The sequence below is a fragment of the Rattus rattus genome, chromosome 1, assembly GCF_011064425.1.
Source record: "Rattus rattus isolate New Zealand chromosome 1, Rrattus_CSIRO_v1, whole genome shotgun sequence".
NCBI lineage: Eukaryota > Metazoa > Chordata > Mammalia > Rodentia > Muridae > Rattus > Rattus rattus.
The window spans coordinates 32,032,727-32,057,956 of NC_046154.1; the positions used below are offsets into that span (position 1 = coordinate 32,032,727).

Sequence of the window (25,230 nt, forward strand, 5' to 3'; positions counted from 1 at the left end):
GGTTGGGCCGCGACGAGGACTCGGCCGGCGCGGGGCAAAGCAGCAGAATCGCGGTCGCGGAGGACCGACCCCGGGTAGCCGCCTACTCTGAGCTTTACTAGCTACCGGCCTGGACCTCTCCCACTCCGAGCGCAGCCGCCTCTGAGTCGTTGCCCGCAGGGCGGGCCGGGCGGGATGCGCCGCGGGACCCCGGTCCTGGCCTCCGGCCGTCGCCGCCGCCGCGGCTGAGACCCCCCCTCCCCCAAAACCTCCTGTGACGCCGCAGCCATGGAGAGTGGCCCGCGTGTGGAGCCCGGCCCGGGCGCACCCGCAGGTAAGCCGGGAACCACACAAGAGAGAACCCGAGGGAGGCCGAGTAGCCGCGGGGCGGCCAAGGATGAGGCTGGCGGCTGGGCGGGGACCCCTCCCCCGCCGCGCCCTCTGACCACTTAGAAGTTTAAAAATAAAGGCTGCGGCGGCCGCCGAGGCTCGGGGCCACGGACGCATCTTCTGACAGCTGCCTCCTCCCCCCATCCTCCGCGCCGGGACGCACGGGCCATCGGGATCCGTGGGAACCGGCTAGGGAATCGATGGGGTGACCCTTCTGCCGCAGCCCAGTGCCATCCTCTCTTCCCCACCCCCACTCTCCTTCGAGATCCACCCCAGACTGAAGATCCTCTTTTACTGAGCTGGAACTGCTGTCTTCTCCATCCTCCGTGTGCACGTGTGACCTTAGCCTTACTGTGTGTTAGGGGACCAGATTCTCAGGTCTAGAACCATGCATACCGAAGCTAGGCCCTCGTACCCCCACGCCCAGGCCCTGGCCCAGACCTCGCCCCCACCCCATCCGTCCAGCTGCCGCGCAAAGGGCCTGTTGCAGTTGCGGGCCGACCCGGAGGGGAGGGAGACGAGGGGGAGGTCTCTAGCGGTGGCTGCCAAGTAACCCGCCGGATAAAGGCGAGGGGGAGGGGGAGGCGGTATTGTTTGGGGCGCGGGCGGGAGCTGGGGAGTGGGCCGCCTTCCCAAAAGCCAGGCCTACTTCAGAGCCCACCCAGTCTGATTTGGGACAGGAGTGACAGAGGTCCTGCCGGCACCACGTCACTTTTCCGGGCTGGAGTCTGTAGAATGAGGTGAACGCTCAAGGATGGCACCCCCGACGTGCCACATCATTCCCCCAGACTGAGGTTTTTGGATGCTTACACAAACACACACACACACACACACACACACACACACACACACACACACACACACACAAACTGTCTCAATGCGCTAGACCACCAAAGCTCTCCTTTCTACCCCTCACCCCACCAACCACCAGTGTCCTGGACTTCTGCAAATCCCATTCGATCTGGGAGCAGCTGATGAGGGGGTGGGGACAGAATTCTGGTTGGGCCTGGTGTTGGAGGGAGGACTCTTTCTTCCTGGAAGGGGAGGGAAAAGCATGATTATGAGGACCCAAGTCCTGATCCACTGACACAGTCATCCCCACACCCCCAGAGAGTCCCCAGCCTAATCCTGTCACCTCCCTGCCCCCTGGGGTGTGGGGCCCAGAATAAAAGAGTATCTATAGGTGTGGAGAGCACCCAGGATGAGGTGGGGCTGCTTGGCTGTGGGTGGGCTCCTCCCTGTGCCAGTGTGGGTGCTTGGAGGGGACCTATGACTTGTAAGAGGACACAGAAGCGTGGCAGACTTCTGGAGGTTTGGCGACTGTGTTGGCAATGAGGGTGGTTGGGTTTGTCTTGGCTCTACGGAGCCTGAGAGGGGACACCTAGGGAGGCTCAGCCTGGTCTAGCCATCTGCTTACTGGTACTTTGCACCTGAGAGTCCTTGGCACTGGGGTGTGCACAGGAGCCTGAATGAGGGCAGAGACACAGCCTTATCCGTGGCTGGATTATAATTAGGGCACTTGGGTGGGTGGCCCAGACTGAGTATGAGGGCAGGGATGAGAGGCTTGACTCTAAGGGCCTAGCTGAGTGGGATGCAGAGGCCTGGGATGAGAAGACTCTTCTGTACACAGGGATCTAGGTGGAGTTACACGAGAAGCTGGGTCAGGATCACGGCTTGTCCCTACACATTGAGAATCTGAAAGTGACCGAAGCAACGGCTTCCTGGGGATAAAGGACAGGCCCATAGCATGTGCCAGGGGAGTATGGGGCAATGGTCTGAGTCTCTGAGTGTTGGTGACATAACCCTCCTCTCTTTGGATGCTTAGTTGTACAGTGAGCTGTAACAGACAGCATGGGGTAGGGGACAAGGATGGCACCCACTTTAGAGTCAGAAGCCTGGATGGAAATCCCAGACAGCTGTTTCCTGGCTACTGCACCGGACCCAGGCATTCCGCCCCTGGGAAAACAGGGAGTAGGGTTTGTGCTATGAGCCTCTTGTGGTCGGCGGCGGGAGATGATGAACCTAAGGGAAGCTGGCATGCAGGCACCAGACACCCTCGGTAAAGTGTGATTACCATTATTGTGGTTAGACTCATTACAACTGGTGCCAGCAGGGAGGCGTGAACTGTGGGGGAGGGGAGGGTGGGAACCGGGAATCCTTTTAGAGTGTAGATGCTAGAATCTATGAGTTCCACATACTAACCTCCACTGTATGATGTGCATTTTGGGGGGCAGTGGTGTGTGTGTGTTCATAACCCGAGCCTCAAGTTTTCCCATGTATAAAGTAAAAATAATACTAGAAATGACCCCTCAGAGGCACCAGGCTCTTTAACTTAGCTCCCGACACACAGTTAGTACTCAATAAATGCCAGCCTAGGTTGTGTTTTATTGATATCACCAGAGATGGGCCATCATTAGAATCAGAGGCAAGAGACAATATAAATAGGGCAGAATACCAGGGGAGGGACATCTAGACTGATGTGAGGAGCTGGAGGGCATCTGGACAGGAGAGAGGCTGCTGGACAGGAGAGGGGCTGCTGTACCCAATGTAGGGCCATGGCAGGAGGCGAGAAAACTGGTCGGGTCTCACACACTGCCCTGTGGCCCCACGATGTGACAGCAGGGTGCTGGTTGTGCTGAGGTGGTGAACTCAGTCGGTACCTACTCTGACTTAGTAGGGGAGCAGATGTGTTCTCTGAAGGACAAACACTGCAGTTGTCTGCCAGCTTAGTCAGTACTGCAGAGTGTGGGCTTTGTTTGCAGCAGACCCGGTAGACGACCAGCCCAATGACCACAGATTTCCATGCGACAGCCAACCATGGTTGACACCTCCCACTGCCGGACAGTCCCTCTCACTGGACTGGTGGGCTCGGTAATGAGGTCTTTAATGAGCCTCTAATGTGCAGTCACGCATATGCAAATGAGGAATAAGGGCACTAGGCCAGCTTAGCCCTTTTCCCCCTAAAGATGGCCACTGGCTATTAATGGGGGCAGAGGTGAGCAGAGGAACGGGAAGCTGGGAGCAGGGCCCCAGACCAGAGTGGAGGCACTCAGAGTGGTTAGTGCAGGTCTCAAGTTCGACTGAGCTGAGCAGAGGCCATAAGCAGCTAGGAATCATGTCCTTGGGTCCCCTCTGGGCCAGGGAGGGAGTCAGAGAGGCAGGCTTAGATAATGTAGCTTTGTTGGCGGTGGTAGCTCTGCTTGGCACCCCGGGGCACAGCCTCCAGTGTTTCCTCCATCACTGCTCAGCTGCAGCTCTTCCCCAAGGGAGATGGGGAGGTCGGAGTAGGGAGCATGATATTGCTGTTCCTCCCCAGTTGTCAGGGGAGACGTGGACCTAGGGAAGGAGGTGATTCCTCGGATCTCCAAACTCCCATTTCTTGTTCCTGACCCATCACCCACCTTTTGTTCATGACCTTCTCTGTGCCAGGCAGTGTCCTCTCTCACTTGTTCCTCACGAAAATCCAGTGAGGAGGGACTAATTTTATTTCCATTTTATAGATGAGACCCAGATATGTAAGGTCGCTTGCCCAAAGCCACATAGCTAGGAACTTGGAGCCGCAGGATTTGAAGTTTCAGCACCAAATCTCTACCGAATTATCAGGACCAAGCAAGCCAGTGAGAGGGCCTGGCCCACTTCTTTTCCAAAACATACTTCTGTGGGCCTTGTGGCCCACGGCACCCCTGGTCATTTTCTCTTGCAGACACTGGTAGCTCATGGGTTCCCTGTGAATCCTGTCAGGTTGGAGACTGAGCAAATTGGTCTCAAGTTGGGGAATGAGCTAAAAGACTCAGTTCTCCAGGCCGTGAGCCGGGACTGAGGAAGGGACATGGTGGAGCCCCGGGCTGCTGGATGGGGTCATTTCCTGCCGCCTAAAATAACAGGAAGTGGGTGCTCCTGATTGGAGGCTAGAAAACAATGGCCGCCAGTCCTGCCAGAGAGCTCCTTCAGAGCCTGTCTCACTAAAGCTACAGAAGCTTCAGCCTAGCTTCAGGCCCCTGCCTCCTACCTCTGGGGGAGGCTGGCCTTTCCCAGTGTACTGCTTACAACTGCCTAGTTCCTCCAGTCCAAGCTAATACTGCTCTTAAACACCTGGCCTAGCCCAGCAGCCAGACACCCTTCAGGCTTTGTACTTCCTAGCATCCTGTTCTCCCAGCCCAGATCTCTCCAGGAGTAGAAACCTGGTACACTCTCCCTCCTGTCCCCCATAGCAGGGAGGGTAGCTGGGGACAGTTAATCTGACTGTGCAAACCCCTCCTTTTACCCTTCACCAGCCGTGTGGCTTTAGCAAGTGTCTCAACTCTCATAATCTGCTTTTCTGGTTTGTAAAGCGGGGTAATAGTGTACCCTCCCCCCAGGATGGAAACAAAGCTAGAATGAACTAATGAAGTTCTATACATAGCTGGACGTGACACAGCCTTGTGTATGTTTCTGTGTGTGTGAAGTTCTGAATCCCAAGTCTCTTACCTGAGGGAGACACAAGTGTGTCCTGACCATCACTGTGTGTACCCTTGTTTGTGTTGTCACTTTCTCTCTTGGGTTCTCTCTGTCTCTGTCTCTCTGCCTCTCTCTGTCTGTCTGTCTCTCTCTGATGTGTATATATGTCCTTCCCTGTTTGTCTTTGCTCTCTCCCTGCCTGTCCTCCTGTCCTCATCTGTCAGGTCTCATGCTGACACCTCAGAAGCCATTGCAAGACCTGGAGGTACTTAGCTGTCTATCCTGTCTCCTTTGTCTGCATCACGCTCCCGCCTCCCTGCTGTTCCCCTCCCAGGATCTAGCTGCTTCCCTCAGCTCTCACCTGACAAACTGCTCCGCCATGGAGATGGACCTCCCTTCCACTCCTTGGTCTGGGGCCTCACTCCCTGCCTCCTGTTGGCCAGCCTGGGCAGGAGCCTGCCTACCCTGCATTCCTGAGCTCTTAGCTCAGGGCCCGCATGCCCCACCTGCACCCTTCACTTTTGTGGGGGAACCTCCCTGGGGGAGCCAGCAGAGTCACTTCCTTCTTAGGGAATAGACAGGAGCCCGAGGAAAGGATGTCACGACACAGGGCAGGAACAGCATGACATAAGATTTTGTCATCAGGCAACACGGGGTTCAAACCCTGCCCCTGACACGGACACACTATTTAGTATGACTAACAGTTAACTTACCTGTGAAGGAAGGAGGAATATTTCGCACTTTCCCTTTAGGATAGTTACGAGAATTGAGTGACATAAGAGAACATGGCTTAGGACTTGGCAGAGGACAGCAGGGCCTTGAAACAACCATGACATGTAGGATTTAGAGAAACATCTATGCCTGGAAGTACCTCGGAGGTCTTACTGTCTACTCTCCTTTTTGCTTTTCGTTTGTCTGTCTGCTTGAGATGTTGGTTGGTTGGGTTTCTGTTGTTATTGTTTTGTTTTTAGAGTCAGTGGTTCTCTGTGTAGCCCTGGCTGTCCTGGAAATCATTCTGTAGACCAGGCTGGCCTTGAACTCAGAGATCCCCTTGCTTCTGCCTCCTGAGTGCTGGGATCAAAGGTGTGCGCCACCACCGCTCTGCATTTGCTTTATTTTTTAAGACAGGGTCTCTTGGAGCTGAGGCTGGTTTTGAACACTTGAGTCACCTGCCTTCACCTACCAAGTACTGGGACTATAGGCATGTGCTACTCTGCCTGGCTTGACTATACACTGTACATGTAGTTTCCTATGTGTGTGTCCATCCATCCTTCCATCTGTCTGTCTGTCCATCCATGGTGTTCATTGGTCAGACCCAGGGTTCCTACTCTATGTCGGGCATGTCCTGTATGTCCTACAGAAAGAACTAAGGCTCAGCCTGTGAGTGAGTTTTTCCACTGACAGGGTGGAGAGGGCAGGCAGGCAGGCAAATGAAGCTGAGATACGAGAGCTGTGAAGGACCAGTGAGAGAGAAACCTCTTCGAAAGGGCTGTGAGTAGGTAGCACCTCACACATGTGCAGGCCCACTGGGGACTCCACCTCCACCTCTCAGCCGACCCCCATGGTGTCAGAGGGTCTCTTAGGGGCTCCTGGAAAGAAGGACCTTCTGACATCGCCACAAAACCAGGTCTTGCACCTTTGCCCTGCAAATATTCTGTGTGCCAAGAAATAAATACAAATTATCTACTGCTTATCCAGTTCTTAGCAAATACTTCTGGTGGCTATCAACATAGCAGAAGAAAACTGGCAGTGGCTGAAACCTCCCAGCCTGGCACGGTCCAAAAGCAAGATAAAGTTAAGTAACCTAAGATCATATTTGATTGAGGTGAATAATCGGAAAAGAATCGACTATATTGTATAGATAATTAACCCGGGAATTAATTTGGCCTACCACAAGTCGGTCCAGATAATGCCATCCTGGTGACATTTTGTCAGAGTTGGCAGAATTCTGAGGGAATATTTGTATTCAGGGTTAGTAGCCTGCCAGGTCACGAAAGTAGTTCCAAGTGTCCTGTTTGCCTCTTGAGAAGTTTTTCTTGTTCAGCTGCTGGAGTAAACATTCATTATTTTTGTAAAAGTCTACCTGAGTGCCTCTGTCCAGGTAGCTGGCCAAACTCTGTTATGGTGGGGGTCCTTTCAACGTTTATCATTTCAAAATACATAGCCACGGGTCTGTTTGGCTTTTGTTTGGTTTTTGTTTGTTTTCTTCTCTTTCTTTTGTCTGGGCCTCTCTATTCTATAGCTCTGGCTGTCGTGAACTTGCTATGTAGTTCTCCTGGCTATCCTGGAATTTGCTATGTAGACCAGTCTGGCCTTGAACTCGCAGAGATCCTCCGGAGTGCTAAGAGGAAAGGCAGGCAGATGCTACCACATCCAGCAGATCTGTTCTTTGTGAGAGAAACATGTTTCCTTCATGTGCACCTGCTCTAGGCTAGGGTGGCTGCCTGGTGTGGCATTTCATTGTCATTCAAAGCACACTTGTGACTGTCTCCTTGAACGTGGCATTGTTGTAGCTGCTGCCGATGCAAAGCAGATGTGGCTCCTCACAGGCTAGGAGGGCAGAACCACACAGCAAAGCCTGACTGACAGCGCTCCGAAGGGAAGCCATGAAGCCACAGCTGTGCGTAATAAAGGAATTTGTACCGATGAGAGAAGCCAGGGAGCGCCTCTCGGAGGGAATGGCGATTCAACCCGAGGAGAGAGAAGGGTTAACAATGAAAAGAAGGGAAAGAGCACAGGCTCAAACGCCTGTGGCCAGAAGGAGCTTGGATAGTTACCAGACTTTAAAGAGAGGGCTGTAGGCAGAGTTCAGCGGACAAGCAGGGGTGGGGAAGGTAGAGATTTAAAGGGATGGCCGAGAGGGAGCTGGTTTTCAGACTTCAGACTTGGGGGATCAGCCTCAGCATCTCACCTGTGTCTTCAGAGCAGTAGGACACCACTGAAGTTGCAAATGTTCAGTGGGGAATAGGGCAGGGATGGGTGAGGTAGAGCGGGACTCTGAGCTCCTCCTCCAGGTAAGAAATGGCGACGCTGTCTGCCAGGGTGGGTCTCCTTCACTTCCTAAGTGTTTATTGAGCATTTAGGTCCCCAGCTCTGTTGGTGCTGGAGATTAGACAGTTGTCCCCCTGAGGCTCATAGGTGGCAGTGGGGATATTGTTAAAATGCCGTCTGTGCGTCAAATGCACTGGCGCTCACCTGTTGTCCCAGGTGGTCAGGAGGCTAAGGCACGAGGGTGGCTGGAACCGCCAAGGGTGACACCAGCCCAGGCAACCCATCAGGGCCCTGTATCTAAGAAAGTCTTTCTGTGGTGACCAGTTCTAGAAAATCCTGTTTGCCAGGGACGTCAGATCTCACTGACCTCTGCTCCTTCCCACCTTCATGCCTCGGAATAAATGACTTTACCACAAAATAACAGACAGATATAAAGAAAGGAAACAGGACTGGAGAGATGGCTCAGTGGAAAATTCTCCTGGCTGCTCTCCTAGAGGACCAGAGTTTGGTCCCAGCACCCTTGTCAGCTGGCACCCAACTGCCAGGAACTCTAGCTCCAGGAGCTCCAGTGCGTTCTTATGGCCTATGTGGATATGTCTCCCTCTCCTCTCCTCTCCTTCTCTCTCTCTCTCTCTCTCTCTCTCTCTCTCTCTCTCTCTCTCTCTCTCTCTCTCGATGCCACAGGCTTGGAACGCCAGTTACTCATCTGTCTGGAGCAGACCTCTCAAAATCTCAAGGCCCGTCTGGGCTCTAGAGTGAGTTCAAAAGTCAGGCTGGGCAAGCTAGTGAGACTCTGTCTCAAGATAAAGTCACAAAAATCCGAAGAGAGTGCAGTAATAGAGTACTTGCTCAGTGTGTCAGAGGCTCTGGGTCCAAACCCAGAACTGAAAGACAAACAAAACTGCACTTAATGCTTACGTAGAACACTATTATTATTATTATTATTATTATTATTATTATTACTATTGTGTGCGTGTGCGCGCGCATGCGCTCGCTCACTTGTGTGTGCACTGACATAGCATTCTGTGGGATCCAGGGACGAAACCCAGGTTACCTACCAGGTTTGCTCAGCAAGTGTATTTACCCACTGAGCTATCCCACTGGCCCTCCATTTGTAGTTTTAAATCAAGGCATATCTCACTAACACATGAGACATGGAGATGGGTACGGAATGAGCCTGGTTGCATCTGGGGGCAAAGACTCTGCTACAGAGGGCTTGCAAGTTGCAGCCCCAAGGCAGAGGGGCATAAGGGACTGTGGCCAGAGGGACTGAACTTCAGGAAAAGGGGAAAGGGGATGGTGGCTAAGAAGTAACAGGCTGGGGGGGGTGTCGTCCTAGAGCGCCATAAACTGGAGCGGCCACAAACTGGAGCGGCTACGTGGGGTTCTCATTTTCACCAGATGGGGTGTGTTCGGGGATTTCAGGGAAGGTGTGATGTGATCTGATTTACTGTTAATCGATCTCTCTTGCTGCTGTGTTGAGACAAGAGCAAGGGGGTGGGGCAAGGAATGGAACGAGGCTGTGATAAGTGATTGAATTTGGGGTACATGTTGAAAATAAAAGCCCAAAAGATTTGCTGGGATTAGACGGTCTGAAATGACTTCCAGATCTGAGAAGCTTCAGTAGCTGAGCTGGGAAGAACTGACGTGGTTAAATGTGGGGCATCTATGAAACATCCAGGGTGTCAGGTAGGGAGTTACAGGACTGAAACTGGTCCTCTGGGGAGAAGTCTGGGCTGGAGAAACAAATTTGGTTGCTGTCAGCACAGGGATGATGTGGGATGACATCACCTCAGAGTGTGGGGACAGAAAAGGTAAGCTCCTGACAGCCCTGGGGCACACAGCAGCATGGAAAGGTTAGGAAGTCAGGGAGGGGCCAGACAGAGACACAAGTCCCAGCCAGCAAAGCAGTAGGAAAGCCCAACCCTGCTGTGTCTGTGGCAAGTAAGAATGAGACAAGTAACCAGTGACTTAATGTCCTGGAGGTGGCCGCTGACCTCTCAGAGAACAGGGTCAAGGCCCTGGGTGAAGCCTGACCTGGAGGAGGGCTGGCAGAGGGGAAGTTCTTCAGGACAGGTGCTGCTTGAGGAGGCAGAGATGGTGTCCGCAGTTAGCATTTGTACCAGAAACTCAGTGAGGACACAGAGGCTCAGATAGGTTCAGAGTTCCCACACAAAGGGATCAGTTAGCCTGTCGACTCTGCAGCCAGAAACCTTGACTGCAGCTGATGCCCCGCTCCTCCCGGCTTCTCTGCCTCTCAGGATTTGGGCCCCACTTTGATCCTCACAGTCCTACCTGTGGATGTGATCTGCCTGGGTGTAGACAAAACGCCTGCCTACCAATGTCCTTGCAACACCTGTTAGCACATCCAGGTGCCTGAGGAAGGCTACTACATAAGCCTCACCCTCGGCCTTTAAGCCTAGACTCACCCACCCAAGCTTTGGCCTCAGACAGCCCCGGGTTCAAATCCTCCTCCCCCTCCTCCCCGCAAATATGACTTTTACAGCCCTGAGCAAATCCTTTCATGGGAGGACCTTTGCTTGCCTCATAGAATGAGCAGCACGGCTTCCCTGAGTGGATGCCACTAGTCCTGTGTGGTGAAGTTAGTTAAGAGATTTGCAGCTGCCTAGGAAGTGACCAGGCACATCTCGGGCTGGTACGAAGAGCTGGGTCACCTGCCGTGGGGCTGGCAGGATTGAAGGTTATGAGGGAAGACATTGCTTGAGCTAGGGCTCTTGCCTGCAGCCCAGGAAGGGGGAGAGGAAAGAGTAAGGAAAGTAGAAACTGGGGTGGTAGCATGTGCCTAACATCCATTCCTCATACTGTTTTACACTGATGCGAGAGGTCTGTGCAGAAGGGCCAAGACCAGCACTTCTCACCCTTCCTAACGCTGGGACCTTTTAACAGTTCTTCATGTTGTAGTACCCCCCATTATAATTAATAATTATTTTATTAATAATAAGATTATTTCATTGCTACTTCATAACTATAATTGTGCTAGTTATGAATCGTAATGTAAATATCTGATATGTGACCCCTATGGGCGTCACAACCCATAGTTTGAGAACTGCTGGCCTAGACTCTGCCAGTGATACTACTGGGTTCAAATCCATATTGAGTCCCTTACTAGCCACGTGATATCAAAGTTGGATGTGTTAGCATATGTTTGGAATCCCAGCACTGAAAAACAGGAGGCTAGAGGACAGCAGTTCTCATTAGACCAGGCTAGACCTCATAGTGAGACCCTGTCTCAAAGGAAACTAAAAGGACTCTTCCCAATCTGGGCTTTATTTTCTCTGTCTTTGTGAAAGAGATGTTAATGCCTTCATAAACAACGAGGTTAGAACCAGGGCATGTAAAGAGAGTACAGCTTTACATGTAGGAAGCACTCAGTAAAACAGGAATATTAATGAATATTGATGGTGGTGTATGGGCTGGAGAGATGGCTCAGTGGTTAAGAGCACTGATTGCTCTTCCAGAGGTCCTGAGTTCAAATCCCAGCATCTACGTGATGGCTCACAACCATCTATAATGGAGGCTGATGCCCTCTTCTGGTTCTGGTGTGTCTGAAGACAGCTACAGTGTACTCTTATAAATAAAATAAATAAATCTTAAAAAAAAAATAAAAAAGATCCTTGATGGTCTGTGTTTTTAGTCTTAGCACTTTGGAGGCAGAGGCAGGAGGATCTCTGTACGTTTGGGGCCAGCCTGGTCTACATAGCTAGCAAGTTCCAGAACAGCCAGGCTGCATAGAGACCTGTTCTCAGTGTGTGTGTGTGTGTGTGTGTACATATTTTCATGCATGTGTGAATCTTGGTGGCTAATCTCACAATGCTGTGATGTATGTAGTACCCTTGGTTTGTGGAAGAGCAGCTGTAGCACACAGCAGGTTTGCAACAATTCAGTCACTCAGTCCTCAGGAGAGCCAGGATCCCTGTTTGTATCTGGCTTTGAGCCCAAAGGTTAAATGCCTGCCTCTTAGATGAGGATCTCTAGAATCCTGAAGGCAGCTCCCTGGGGTGTCTCCTCCCTGTGAACATTTGTCCCAGGGATAAGGAGTTTACGTGTGAGTTTATGAGAGCCAGAGTTCCTAGAACAGAGGACTTAGTGTGGCAGGGGTCCCCAGGAAGAATAAAAAAGTTCCCCATCTGTCAGTACTGTGTCTTCACTAACTCCCCAAGTAGCCAAAGGGTCCCTGCAGATGACCTAAGGGCTCAACCTGAAGAGAATTCTCTCTGGGAAGGCTGGAGGTGACATAACCTACAAAGAGACAGAAGTAGCCTTGACCTTCCTGGCTTCCTTGGACCCACTTCACACATGGGAAAACAGAGGCTTGGAGTGTGAATAGCTTACCCCTCTGTCTTGAGACAGCAAAAATTAGAACAGGGTTAACACGTTTTTAACCTATCCCTTGGTGTAACGTTTAACAAGTCCTCTTCCTGTGACAGGCTGGTCTGCAGCTCATTGTGTAGCTAGGCTGACCTGTTTGCAACACTTCTCCCTCAGCCTTCCAAGTGCCGGAGTTATAATTCTATGCCACCATGCATGGGTGTGTGAATTTAACACAGGCTTACTTCAAACTCATTATGTAGTCAAGCTGGCCTTGAACTCACAGCAGTCCTCCTGTCTTAGCTTTCCTAATATTAAAGGTGTGTGCCACCGCATTGTTTAGCAATATTCATATGTGGGTTTTTTTTGTTTGTTTGTTTTGTTTTGTTTTGGAGACAGGGTTTCTCTGTGTAGTCCTGGCTGTCCTGGAAATTGCTCTGTAAATCAGGCTGGCCTCAAACTCACAGACATCCACCTGCCTCTGCCTCCTGAGTACTGGGATTAAAGGTGTTCGCCACCACTGCCCACCGCCCAGCTCCGATATTCATACCTTATTCATTTCTCTTTTTTTAAGATTTATTTTTTTGTGTGTATGAGTATTTTGTCTATCAATGTATACTACATGGGTGCCTGGTGGCTGTGGAGACCAGAGTATCAGATACCCTGCGACTGCTGCATTAGAGACGGCTGTGAGCTACTATGTGCGTTCTGGTAGGTCCTCTGCAAGAGCAGCAAGTGCTCTTAACCACTGAGCCATCTCTCCAGCCTCAAATATTCCTATCTTTAAAGACTAAATCTAAGGGTGAGTAGGGAGAGAAGGGTGCAGACAGACAGACATTTATAGCTGGCTGTCTACCCCACCGATGACTTTGGCAGTGCAAATATCCCACAGGACCACGCCTTTGCCTTTCCTTGTGACTGGCCCCATGTGAACCAGAGAGTGTGACTGGAGGCAGAGAATGGATGGGCAACAAGATGGCTCAGTGGGTAGAGCACCAGTCTCAGAGCCTGGTGACCTGAGTTCCGTGCCCAGGATCCACACAGCGGAAGGAGAGAGCCAACTCTCCCAAGTTCTCCCACCTCCACACACGCCGTGGCATGTCTCCTCATACATACCCACACCCACAGACACATAAATGAATAAATGTCATTTTGTTTTAAAAGGGAAGAGAAAGAGAGGTCCACTTAGTGCTGTAAACTCGCTGTCTATTTTTCCAACACACCATGCTCCGTCTGTCCCTTCGCAACAGCTCTTCTCTGCCAGGCGTCTTCCTTGCTCTGCCAGCCCCAGCTCACCTTCAGATCATAGCTTAGCTGAAACTTGTCAGTGTTCGGGTTAACCATGTGAGAGGCTGTGTGTTCTGCCTCTCTGCTGCCCTGTGTCTGCCCTCCTAGAGGCTGAGCTCCCTGGAGGCAGGAATCCTGACTGCCGCCTACCATTACGCCTTTAATATCTGGAATACACTAGACCTGGCACATGGATAGAATATCCGTGAATGAATGAATGAATGAATGAATGAATGAATGAGTGAATGAGTGAGTGAATGAGTCCACTGACAGGGCAGATTGCTGTGTAAACTGATAGTGCATGTGTAAACTCTGACCTTCCCTCCTCTCTTGTTCTGATCTTTCAGCTGTGTTAGCCAGGATCCCCCAAGAGCCAAGACCCTCTCCAGAAGGTGACCCTTCCCCTCCACCGCCACCAACACCGATGTCAGCCTTGGTTCCTGACACTCCCCCGGACACCCCTCCTGCCATGAAGAATGCCTCTACCCCTCAGCAGCTCCCCCTGGAACCAGTGAGTCCCACTGGGCAGGTCTCACCTCAGCCAGCCCCCCAACAGGATGAATGCCCATCCTCAGAAGCAAAGAGCAGGGGACCCACCCCCACAGCCACAGGACCACGGGATGCCAAGCCTTCTCAAAGGAGCAGCCAACCATCCCCAACAGCAGTGCCAGCCTCTGACAGCCCTTCTGCCAAGCAAGGTAGGTGACGTCCCCAGGGTCAGACCATGCTGGTTGCTCACTTTGAGTCTTCCTTGCCGTGAAGGGTGAGGACAAGAAGGTGGGGTGGGGGTGAGGCCTGAAAAGGAAGCCTGAAGCCAGTTGCCCCATGGAAACCTTTTGACTCTCTTCTACCCTCTACTTAGACGTAAAGAAGGCAGGAGAGAGACACAAGCTTGCCAAAGAGCGCCGAGAAGAGCGGGCCAAGTACCTGGGTGAGTGTTTGTGTAGCAATGTTATCGGCTCAACGTTCCCCAGCCTCCTGTGGGTAAATAGTACAGACCCTTCTGGAATACCATGTGTGCGCTGATCTCACTTAATCCACTCAGCACATTTTGAGGAAGAATCGGGTTGGAAAAGATGACATCATTTGCCTAAGAGCTGGTGAACAGCTGAGATTCAGACCCAGACCCTGTATCTTACCTCAGACCCATGCATTGTGCTCATGGCTTTCAACCTGGGGGGGTCACATATTGGATATCCTGTATATCAGATATTTCACGTTATGATTCATGAGAGTAGCAAAAGTATAATTTTGAAGTAGCAATGAAATAATTTTATGGTCAGGGAGTCACCACAACAAGAGGTGTCGCAGCCTTGGGAAAGTTGAAAGCCACACTATTCTTTTAACCATGTATTGAAATCTGTCCAGTTGGCTTCCAAATCCTGTGGAGGGGTGGGGTGTCACGCTGATGAACTCATTTATCCTCCAGCCAATGGCGGAGAGATTTCCCTAGGCCCATCTCCACCGAAGCCCTGAAATATGAATGGGGCATCTTGAGAGTGGAGGCTTCACAGAGACAGGCAGGGGAGGGATGGCCCAGGCCTGAGGTAGCACACCACTGCTGGGAGTGGCTTCAGGCCCAGGCCCAGGCCTGCCGCAGAACCTCTCAGGTCATGCCCCTTCATCCCCACCTTAGCCGCCAAGAAAGCAGTGTGGCTGGAGAAGGAGGAGAAGGCAAAGGCGCTCCGGGAAAAGCAACTCCAGGAGCGTCGCCGACGGCTGGAGGAGCAGAGGCTTAAAGCGGAACAGCGCCGGGCTGCCCTGGAGGAGCGGCAGAGACAGAAGCTTGAGAAAAACAAGGTATGGTCCTAGCAATCTCAACAGAGTTCCCACAGGTCCACCTGCACTGTGCCCAGCGACTGTGCAGCAGTGAAGTGCACATCCATGCCCACACATGTCCCCACGTGTTCTAGACAACCCCAACTGCATTTTCCTCTGCATTTTCCACAGAGGTCCCTGTGTGACAGTGTCCGTACAGATGCATTTGCTCCCACGCGTGCCTGTGACAGTTCCCAGAGTCTGTTCTATGTGTGTAGATGTGTGTGTGTGAGCATCCCTACATCTATCACATGTAGACCCTAGCTTGAGCATTGTTGAGGCTTTGAAAGACATGATAGCCTCGTCCCGTCTGGTAGCCTCAGCCAAGAAGAAAAAGCCCCAAGATCAGGACCATCAGTACTAGGGAGACATGACCATGCCCAGGAATCCCAGGCAAGGAGAGTCCCATCTGTCATCAGAGAAGCAGCTCATACACCCAGGAAGTGACTCAACCCATGGGGGGAAAAAAGTCTCCAAAAATGTGGATAGGGATCTATCACACATGGGCTTGAATCACAGCCAAGTCAGTGACTTTGGTTGCCTGTAGTGAGTCAGAAAGAGCTTGGGATTAGTTAGGGAGGACTTTCTCCAGGTATGGTGGCTGATCCTGAGCCCAGACCTTTTCCTCATTGGCCCCCAGGAACGCTATGAAGCAGCAATCCAGCGGTCAGTGAAGAAGACATGGGCTGAGATCCGGCAACAGCGCTGGTCCTGGGCAGGGGCCCTGCACCACAACTCCCCTGGACGTAAGACCAGTGAGTGGGCTGGCAGTGCTGGCGGGTGGGCGGGCAGGGCTGGGAAAGGAACACTGTACACAAGGCGTTCGCAGCAGGTGTGTCTTGCTTCGTGTGACTTGTATCTTCTGGAATGGTCTGTAAGCCAACTCATCCTGTCCTAAGGACCTCCACTATCGAACCAGAAATGGATTTTCTCTCAACTCGGTTTGCTCCTCAAACCTGTTGTCTTAGGAATTGCTAAATGCTTTGCTCCTGTTGGTTACTGTTTGTTGATGATATATATATATATATATAAATATATATGATATGTAAAGTCATATATCTGTATATATGACTTTAATGCCCAGCAGACCTGGATACTTAAAGAGAATTGCTGCCCTCTGTTTTGGAAGGTAGTTTTTTTTTTTGTCTGAGTTTTCTTAATAGGCACATTCTGGATTTTGGTCTGCTTCCTTGCTGGCATGTATATACCACTGTGCTTGGCTGTCTTTCTACAATGACAAGGTTCTGTATTTCATGTATCTTGCCTGCTGTGTGTGCTCATAGATGTGTCGCGTAGTCCCCTCTGTGAGGCTGTGTTTTGGAATTTGCATACCTCAGTGAGGACTCACTCCTAAGTCAGACTTAGGTTCAAACTCTGACCTTGTGTGACCTTTAACTTCTCAAACCTCACTTTCTTCATGTGTAAAATGGGGATCACAGCACTGCTTGCCCCCAAGGTTGTAGGTAGATGTTTGGAGGATCAAGTGAGGTGACATGTATGTGGTGCCCAGCACAGTGCCTGGCCCATGGTAAGCTGTCATCAACTGTCATGTTAGGTTACTTCATGTTTCCTGCCTGGGTGCATATTACCTGTTTGTCTGTGCATGTCTACATACATGTGTGCATGCATAAGTCTCCATCACTGTGAATGCCTGTGTGTGCATGTCTTTGTCTCTGTGTGTCTGGATAAATACGTGGGTATGTGGATTTGTGCAAGCAACTGTGAACTGTGTGGGTCTTCTGTTTAGGAGCGTTTTTTTTGCATTGTCCCAGTATGTAGGTGTTGTATCCATAGCGCCTTGGCTGGGCAGTGTCAGCAAGTGCCAGTGTTGGGTGGTTGTGGGGAGGGGTTGCAGCACCCAGCTCTAGGCAATGGCTTCCTTTGGTCTGGCCAAGAAGGCTGTAGTTCTAGTTTTCCACCATTTCCTCCCTCTGCTCCTTTTCCATTGGCTCCCTCAATCAAGGTTGTTTCTGATCATCTCCCTTGTCCCCTTCCCTCTCCCAGGGCCAAATCAAGCCTCTTCCCCATCCTAGCCTGCCCGCTCCTTCCTCTCCCACCCCGCCCTCAGAGCATCCTGCATGGAAGGCCTCAGTGCCCCCCCTGGCTCCCGTCTGGCCCGGCCCTAATGCCGTGTCTTTTCCCCTCCAGGTGGGAGCAGGTGCTCCGTGTCGGCAGTAAACCTGCCCAAACACGTGGACTCTATAATCAACAAGCGGCTCTCAAAGTCCTCTGCCACGCTCTGGAACTCCCCCAGTAGAAGTAAGAGAAGGCTCAGCCTTCCCCCTCCAGAGCCCCTCGTAACCAGCCCCCTCCAGAGCTCAGCAAAAATACTCATCCGTGGAGCCCTTCCACAGTACTCCAGGTCCAGCCCTGCTCTATTCCACCCAGGGCTCTGTGCCCTTTCGGGGAGCCAGCATTTGGGTCTGGACCTCCAGGGCATAGTAGTGTCCTGTAGGACAGAACAGAGACAGGGACAGTGGCCTAGAGGACAGAAAGCCTGGCAGGGACCTCAAGAGAAGGTTAGGCTCGGGGCTGGGGCGTCATCAGGCAATCCGCTTTCTCTCCAACCACAGCTAGCTGGCTTGAGCCAACCTTAGACAGGTGGCTGTGCCCCCATGTGTCAGGCAAGCCTGGATCCTAGGGCGTGGGTATTCTGGCTCCACCCTGGAGGGCCATGCAACCCTGCCATCTCTGCCCTTAGAGCACCTGCTTTGGCCTTGGCTGGGTCCGAAGTTGGGACCAACCAAGGTGGCACAGCTCCTGCGTTCCCACCATGCCCTGGTGCTTACATATGAAAGAACCATGGTTAAAGTTATTTATAAAGTTTCTCTAGCTTTTATTTGGTTGCTCTGTTGCCTAGCAACCAAATCAGCTGCTGTACCAACCCCACCTGACTGAAGCTTAAAAATAACCCAGCAGCTGAAGGGACAGAGCAGGGTGGCCTCGGGCAGCCAGGCCCTCTAGCTGTCTCTGTCTCACACTCCTAACGGCTGGTTGGAGGAGCAAAAGGACCTCACTGCCCCAAATCCAAGAAGCATGCCTCCCCCAGGACAGCATGATGAAAACAGGAGAGGCAGGCCCTACTGTGGGACCTGGGAGAGGGCAGTCGGGTCTTCCTTAGATCCTATTACAGCTCTTTCCTTTGCTCAGAATTTTGAGCCCTCTCACGGGGTGGGGGACACTGGTAGGAGGCACTCCTAAAGTAAATGCAGTAGGGTGTTGGCCTAGGGTTTTTATTTTTTTGGTATTGGGAATTGAACCTAGGGCCTCTTGCATGACAGCCAAGCGCTCTACCTCTGAGATATAGTCCCAGTCCCTTGCGCAGTGTGTTGTCGCCTGTGTCTGCAAAAGGAGCACCAGATCTTAGGAAAAAATAAGCGTGACCCCGCGTGACTTGGGGTGGGGGTAACAGTCCTCTTGAGAGTCCTTGGGCACATCGTGGGGTTCAGTGCCTAGTCTCCTCCACCTGTGCCCCTGCTTGCGTTGACCTGCTCTGTCTGGTGTTCTCCCCCCAGATCGCAGCCTGCAGCTGAGCGCATGGGAGAGCAGCATTGTGGATCGTCTGATGACGCCCACCCTCTCCTTCCTGGCTCGGAGTCGCAGCGCGGTCACACTGCCCCGCAACGGCCGGGACCAGGGTAGGGGCAGCGGCCCTGGGAGACGCCCCACAAGGGCCCGGGCAGGGGCCAGCCTCGCGCCCGGGCCACACCCCGACCGCACTCATCCCTCTGCAGCCGTGCCAGTGTGCCCCCGCTCGGCCTCTGCCAGCCCCCTGACGCCTTGTAGCGCCCCTCGGAGCGCGCACCGCTGCACCCCGTCCGGGGAGCGCCCAGAGCGGCGCAAGCCTGGCGCCGGTGGCAGCCCCGCACTGGCGCGCCGCCGGCTGGAAGCCACGCCGGTGAGTGACCACAGCTCGGATGGGAAGAGGTTGCTTCTAGGCTGGAGTGCAGGCGCTGCTAACCTCCTCCTCCTCCTCCTCCTCCCTCCTCCTCCTCCCTCCTCCCTCCTCCCATCCTTTCCCTCTAGGTGCAGAAAAAGGAGAAGAAGGACAAGGACCGGGAAAACGAGAAGGAAAAGAGCGCCCTGGCCCGTGAACGGAACCTCAAGAAGCGCCAGTCGTTGCCAGCATCCATCAGACCTCGGATCTCCACAGGCGCTGAGCTCAGGTGGGCGGGGCTTCGCGCTTCACCCGACATTCACTCATCAATCATTCCCGGATATTTTTGAGTTACTGGAGGGCAGGTTTTTCTGTTTTCTTGTCTCCTCGGTTCTCATTTTTTAAATTTTTTTTCCCATTGAGATGGTCTCCAACTCTTGAGCCTCCACCATATTCTTACTTACATGAGCTCAGTACTAGAAATAGATTCTGCGGTCTCCTGCGTGCTAGGCAAGCACCCACATCACTGAGCGATGTACCCAGTCCTTTTGTATTTTGGGTTTGTTTGTTTTTTCAAGACAGGGTTTTTCTGTGTACCCTTGGCTGCCCTTGAACTCTGCTGTGGACCAGGCTAGCCTGGAACTCACGAGATGTGACTGCCCCTGCCTCCCAAGCGCTGGTATTAGAGTCCTGTGCCACCCTCTCTTCCCCCCTTTTCACTAAGTTGCCCAGCCTTGAATCTGTGATTCTCCTAAGGTAGCTGGGGTTACAACAGACCTACACTACCATTCTTTCTCAGAGTGTGTGTGTGCATGCATAGGTGAGAGGAATCAGCTCTCATTCCGCCGTGTAGGTCCAGAGATTGAACTTAGGTTGTCAGGCTTGGTAACAAGCGCCTGTCCTCGCTGAGCCATCTCACTGGTCCTTTTTTGTTGAGTAGGAATATCTTAACATCCTAGACTGGCTTTTAATTAGCTCTGTAGCCAATGATGAGCTTGAATTTATGATCCTTCTGCCTCGACCTCCCAAGTGCTGGCATTAGGGGCCTGTGTGTCTGCCCAGCAAACATGCTACCAACTGAGAAACATTCTACAAAAACATGTCAACAGAACCTCCTGTTTTGTTGGTTTTTTGCTATTAGGAAGCAAGATCTCCTTATGTAGGCCAGGATGCCCTGGAACTAATTGTACTGCCTGGGCTAGCCACAAACCCCTAGCTTTCACTTCTTTTTACTTCTCTTTCTCATCCTCCACCCCCCCTTTCCCTTTCATTTTAAAGGTAATGGAAGCCCCCAGCTCCTGAAACAGTAACACCTAAGACTCAGTACATAAGTGAACAACTCACCGGGTGGTCTGCTAGGTGCTGCGAATACTTTGGTGGGCCAAAGCAGGCCTGGTGTTTGCTCTACCAAGTGTACATGCCGAGGGGGAGGCGGCTGTTAATCAGAATCTCTCAGTGATGAGTTTGTAATTGCAAACCGGGATATATGCACCAAGAGGAAGTGGTAACACTGAGTGAGCAGGTGGGCTCCCACCCAGCCTGCAGAAGGCAGCGTGTGGAGGGATGCTGAGGCTGGTGAGAGGCTCAGTGAGCAAAGAAAGGCCTTGGCTGTGCTCGCCATGCGTTGCACACAGTACGGCCTGAGTTAGGTCCCTGGAGTCCATGGAAAGATGGAAAGAAAGAACCACTTCCACAAAGTTGCTTCCACATGCACGCTCACACATGTACACACCACACAATAACAGATAGCGGGTTGGGGATTTAGCTCAGTGGTAGAGGCCTGGGTTCGGTCCCCAGCTCCAAAAAAAAAAAAAAAAAAAAAAAAAGAAAGAAAGAAAGAAAAAAAAATAAAATAACAGATAGCCTTTTTTTCCCCCCTAGGGAACACTTCCCCAAAGGAGTAACATGTTGGGTGAGGGGAGTGCCTGCCCAGGTGCTCTGCCTTCCATTCTAACCCTTTTCTTCTCTCTTAGCCCTAAGTCCAAGGCCCGGCCATCCTCTCCCTCTACAACCTGGCACAGACCTGCCTCCCCCTGCCCCAGCCCAGGACCAGGCCATACCCTTCCTCCAAAACCACCATCTCCCCGAGGCACCACTGCATCACCCAAGGGGCGGATTCGGAGGAAGGAGGAGGCAAAAGAGAGCCCCAGCCCATCGGGACCAGAGGACAAGAACCATAGCAAGAGCAGAACCGCTGAGGAGAAGGAGCCAGCTGCCCCAGCTTCACCGGCGCCCTCCCCAGTGCCCTCACCCACCCCAGCCCAGCCTCAGAAGGAGCAGTCCTCCACACAGATCCCTCCAGGTACACAGAAAGTGAGAGTGGGCAGGCAGAAGGGCCGTCTTTTCCTGTGTCTGGGAAGTGGAGCAATAGAAGAGGGATCTCCTGCCCAAGTCTCCCGAGGCCGGAATGGCAACAATTGAATGAATGAGTGGATCGCGGAAGTCCTGAAAGCGTGACGGGGTGGGGGGGGGGGGGGGGGGGGCAGGGGGCGGGGGTGGGGGGCGGGGGGGGGGGTGCAGGGCTGATGGAAGGGCCCGGACTGGTATGCGCTAACTCCTGGTCTTGGATCTTTCTCCAGACACCGCTGTCCCAGCTGTCCCCACTGTCCCTACTGTCCCGACTGCCCCTCCTACCGCTGCTCCCTCGGTGACCCCTAGCAAACCCATGGCCGGCACCACAGACCGAGAAGAAGCCACTCGGCTCCTGGCAGAGAAGCGGCGCCAGGCTCGGGAACAGAGGGAACGGGAAGAACAGGAGCGGAAGCTGCAGGCTGAAAGGGACAAGTAAGTGTGACCTCAGGAACCGAGGGCCCCTGCAGTGCCTGAAGAAGAGACACAGATCAAACTTGAGTTTCCTGGGTCCTCCAGGCGAATGCGGGAGGAGCAGCTGGCCCGGGAGGCAGAAGCCCGGGCTGAACGTGAGGCTGAGGCCCGGAGAAGGGAGGAGCAAGAGGCTCGAGAGAAGGCGCAGGCTGAGCAGGAGGAGCAGGAGCGGCTGCAGAAGCAGGTGCCGGGGCAGGCGGGCAGAGCTTGACTGGCTCTAGGTGGGTTCGGCAGGGAGGGAAGGCTGAAGCAGAGAGCCCAAAACTCATGGAGGTCTTTGACAGAAAGAGGAAGCCGAAGCTCGGTCCCGGGAAGAAGCTGAGCGCCAGCGCCTGGAGCGGGAAAAGCACTTTCAGAAGGAGGAACAGGAGAGACAAGAGCGAAGAAAGGTGTGCAGGGCAGACGGGGCCAGGGGGCGGGGCCTGGCCCTGGCTCCAGTTCAAGTTCCTGCAGATCGTATCAGTGAACCAGTGGGCCCAGGCTTGGATTTGTAGAAGATAAGATAAGGAAGGACTGGTGTGGGTCGGGAACTGAGCTCGAGAATAGGGCCAGCGGGTGGGAAGTTGAGAATTAGGGCTGGGTTTGGGCCTAACTGACGTGGGGCCTCCTCCACACAGCGGCTGGAGGAGATAATGAAGAGGACTCGGAAGTCAGAAGCCGCAGAAACCAAGGTCAGGATTCTCAGGTTGGGGAGGGGGAGATGGGGGAAGAAAGGCTGAAGAAAAGCCTCCAGAGCCGAGGAAGAATGCAGTGCGGGGGCTTTTCTGTGTCTGGGCCAAGAGGGAATTCAGTACCGAGGTAAACCGGTCCACATAGCTGGCACCTGATGGCTCTTCCTTTTCAAAGCAGAAGCAGGATGGAAAGGAGACCACGGCTAACAATTCTGGCCCAGGTAAAGCCACCACTCACGTCCTGTTCCCTGGTCACCCCTGCGCTCCAGTCCCACCCTTCACCAGCCCCTAACTGATGGTCATTTCTTTGCTGTGATAGACCCTGTGAAAGCTGTAGAAACTCGGCCCTCTGGGCTACAGAAGGATTCTATGCAGAAAGAGGAGCTGGCCCCCCAGGAGCCACAGTGGAGGTACCAGCTCCCAACCCCAGGGACTCCAGGCAGGCAGCTGCAGCCTGGAGCTTTGGACCCCTCGGGGCTTCTCAGGGAGGTGAGGTGCTAACCCTGAACCCCTACATCTACAGCCTGCCAAGCAAGGAGATGCCAGGGTCCCTGGTAAATGGCCTGCAGCCTCTCCCAGCGCACCAGGAGAACGGCTTCCCCCCAAAGGGAACTGCTGGGGACAAGAGTCTGGGTCGAGCAGCCGAGGGACTCCTCCCATTCGCAGAGGCAGATGCGTTTCTCAAGAAAGCGGTGGTGCAGCCTCCACAAGTCACAGGTGGGGACTGTAGGGACCCTGGCTCTTGGACCCAGCTGCATCCCACCCATCCCTACCTGGGACTCCCCAGCCTTGACTTCTACCACCTCTCCTTTCTTTTCTGTAGAAGTTCTTTAAGCATTGCCTTGGACCCGGGTGCAGCTGTGAAGGTTCCTCCATGTCGGCTCATGGGTGTCTAGAAGAGAAAGAGACAGAACAAAGATGGACGCAGCCTGGGCTCCTGGAGGCAGAGCTCCTCTTTGTTTTCAATCTGCACCTTACAGACTGATGATGTCTTTGGCTGAAAGCAGGTCCTGTCCCTCAGCACATTCATGTGCTCACACGCTCGGACACCCACCTTCCCCGTACACACATACACTCATAGCCTCGCTGGCCTCCCCCCACGGGGAAGGACCACTTGTAGTATTTGCCTTGGTTTGGTGGGGTACAGTGGATGTGAATACTGTAAATAGCTTGTGCTCAGACACCTCTACGTGGACGAGGCGGGTACAGGACGCGGACCCTCCTCCCAAGACTCCCTGGGAAGATCCTCCTCTATTTAACTAAACGACGGGAACTCAGGTCTGGGAACGGAGGGGCACCTCGGGCCACAGAATACTGGTTGCTTCAGGGGCAATACCCTCTGTCCTGGCCTGGAATCAGTGTTACTACATCTGATCAAGCGTCTCCAGAAATAAAGTGAGAATAATTCTGCCAAACCTGTGTGTCCGGGGGACGGGGAGTCAGGGGGAAGGAACAGGTAGGTGACCTAAGTTCTGAGACCTTAGGGGCCTAGGGCTTGGGGCTGTCTACCCTTAATTGGTGGTAGCAGTTTTAGCCTCCCTTGCCCTATGTTTTTCTAGTTTAGTTATGAATTCCTTCATTTATTTCTCCATAGATATTAATTGCTATACATAACCTGGATGTACAGTAGTAGGAAAAGGCACAGCCTGTGTGTTTGTGGAGTTTCTACTCAAACAGTGAGCGTCACAGATACTGTGGGCTTTCTGCTCGGTATCCCTCCATTGCCCCTTCTTCTTGTCCACTACAACCCTGAACTCTGCAGGTAGCCAGGGTCTTCTATAGCACTAACTCACTTCAGCAATGGTGGGCCCCCAGCCCACCTCTGGGCAGTGAATCATGGTGTGGTGATCCAAAAATGATGGTCCTGTGGGTAATTGGTTAGCTTGCATGTATGCATGTGACAGTTCTGGCAAGCAGGCATAAAGGGAAGTCTGTCTCCTGAAGACTTGTAAAGGAACCCTGTGTGGCAGATAGTTTTGAGGTGACCTCCCAGCATCCCCCGTGTTCACACTCTTGTAGTCTCCTCCCGAGCTGTAACTGGGTTGGCCTACGTAGCCAATGGAATACAGCAGCAAGCATGGTGTTTTGCTCAGCCCAGGCCTCTGTCTCGGTTGCCTTCCTGCTCTCGGGTCACTTAGGCTGGGTTAAAGTAAGAGCCCTTCTAAGAGCCCTGTACACCCAGAAACTGAAGCCCCTGCCAGTGATTATGAGACTGCACTTGGAAACGGATGCTTCAACCTCAGTCCAGCCTTCAGATGACCTTAGGCCTGGCCAACGACAGTGTGACCATCTCCTTATAGAACACCACAGCTGGAAACAGCTAGTTCAGCCACCTCAATACGTGAGGCGATTTAAACTGCTGTTCTGTGGTTGTTTGCCATGGTACAGTAGCACCATAAGGAGAGACGCCCTGCTTCTGTGATGTAAAATCTCGCTGTGAGGCTGAAGAGTGGTTCACACCCCACTAACCAGCCTGAAATCAGCCCATAGCAAAGATTTAGCCCATAGCAAAGACGACGGTGTTCAGAGCCGAAGCCGATGAGTGCTGGGAGGGCGTTCTTTCTATTCCTTTGTGTTTAGTGCTGGGGACTGGATCTGGGGTGTCTTGCATACATGTCAGGCAAATCT

The 25,230-nt window shown here is 52.8% G+C and overlaps 1 protein-coding gene across 6 annotated transcripts; it reads left to right on the plus strand.

Moving 5' to 3' along the window:
* On the plus strand, positions 1-24,694 carry Map7d1 (MAP7 domain containing 1). Of its 6 annotated transcripts, XM_032898009.1 has the most exons (18): positions 2-313; positions 13,761-14,111; positions 14,276-14,344; positions 15,050-15,213; positions 15,872-15,986; positions 17,380-17,490; positions 18,747-18,869; positions 18,966-19,129; positions 19,258-19,397; positions 21,082-21,410; positions 21,688-21,892; positions 21,977-22,115; positions 22,216-22,320; positions 22,549-22,602; positions 22,781-22,823; positions 22,922-23,012; positions 23,126-23,319; positions 23,426-24,694. In XM_032898009.1, exons 1-18 carry the CDS (start codon positions 268-270, stop codon positions 23,434-23,436), a joined length of 2,454 nt encoding a protein of 817 aa, XP_032753900.1. In that variant the 5' UTR covers positions 2-267; the 3' UTR covers positions 23,437-24,694. The 6 variants fall into 6 exon arrangements, with proteins under 6 accessions (XP_032753881.1, XP_032753889.1, XP_032753911.1 ...); XM_032897990.1 differs by having other exon boundaries at positions 1-313; positions 18,747-19,129; XM_032897998.1 differs by having other exon boundaries at positions 1-313; positions 15,872-15,977; positions 18,747-19,129.
* Positions 24,695-25,230: the final 536 nt, after the last annotated feature.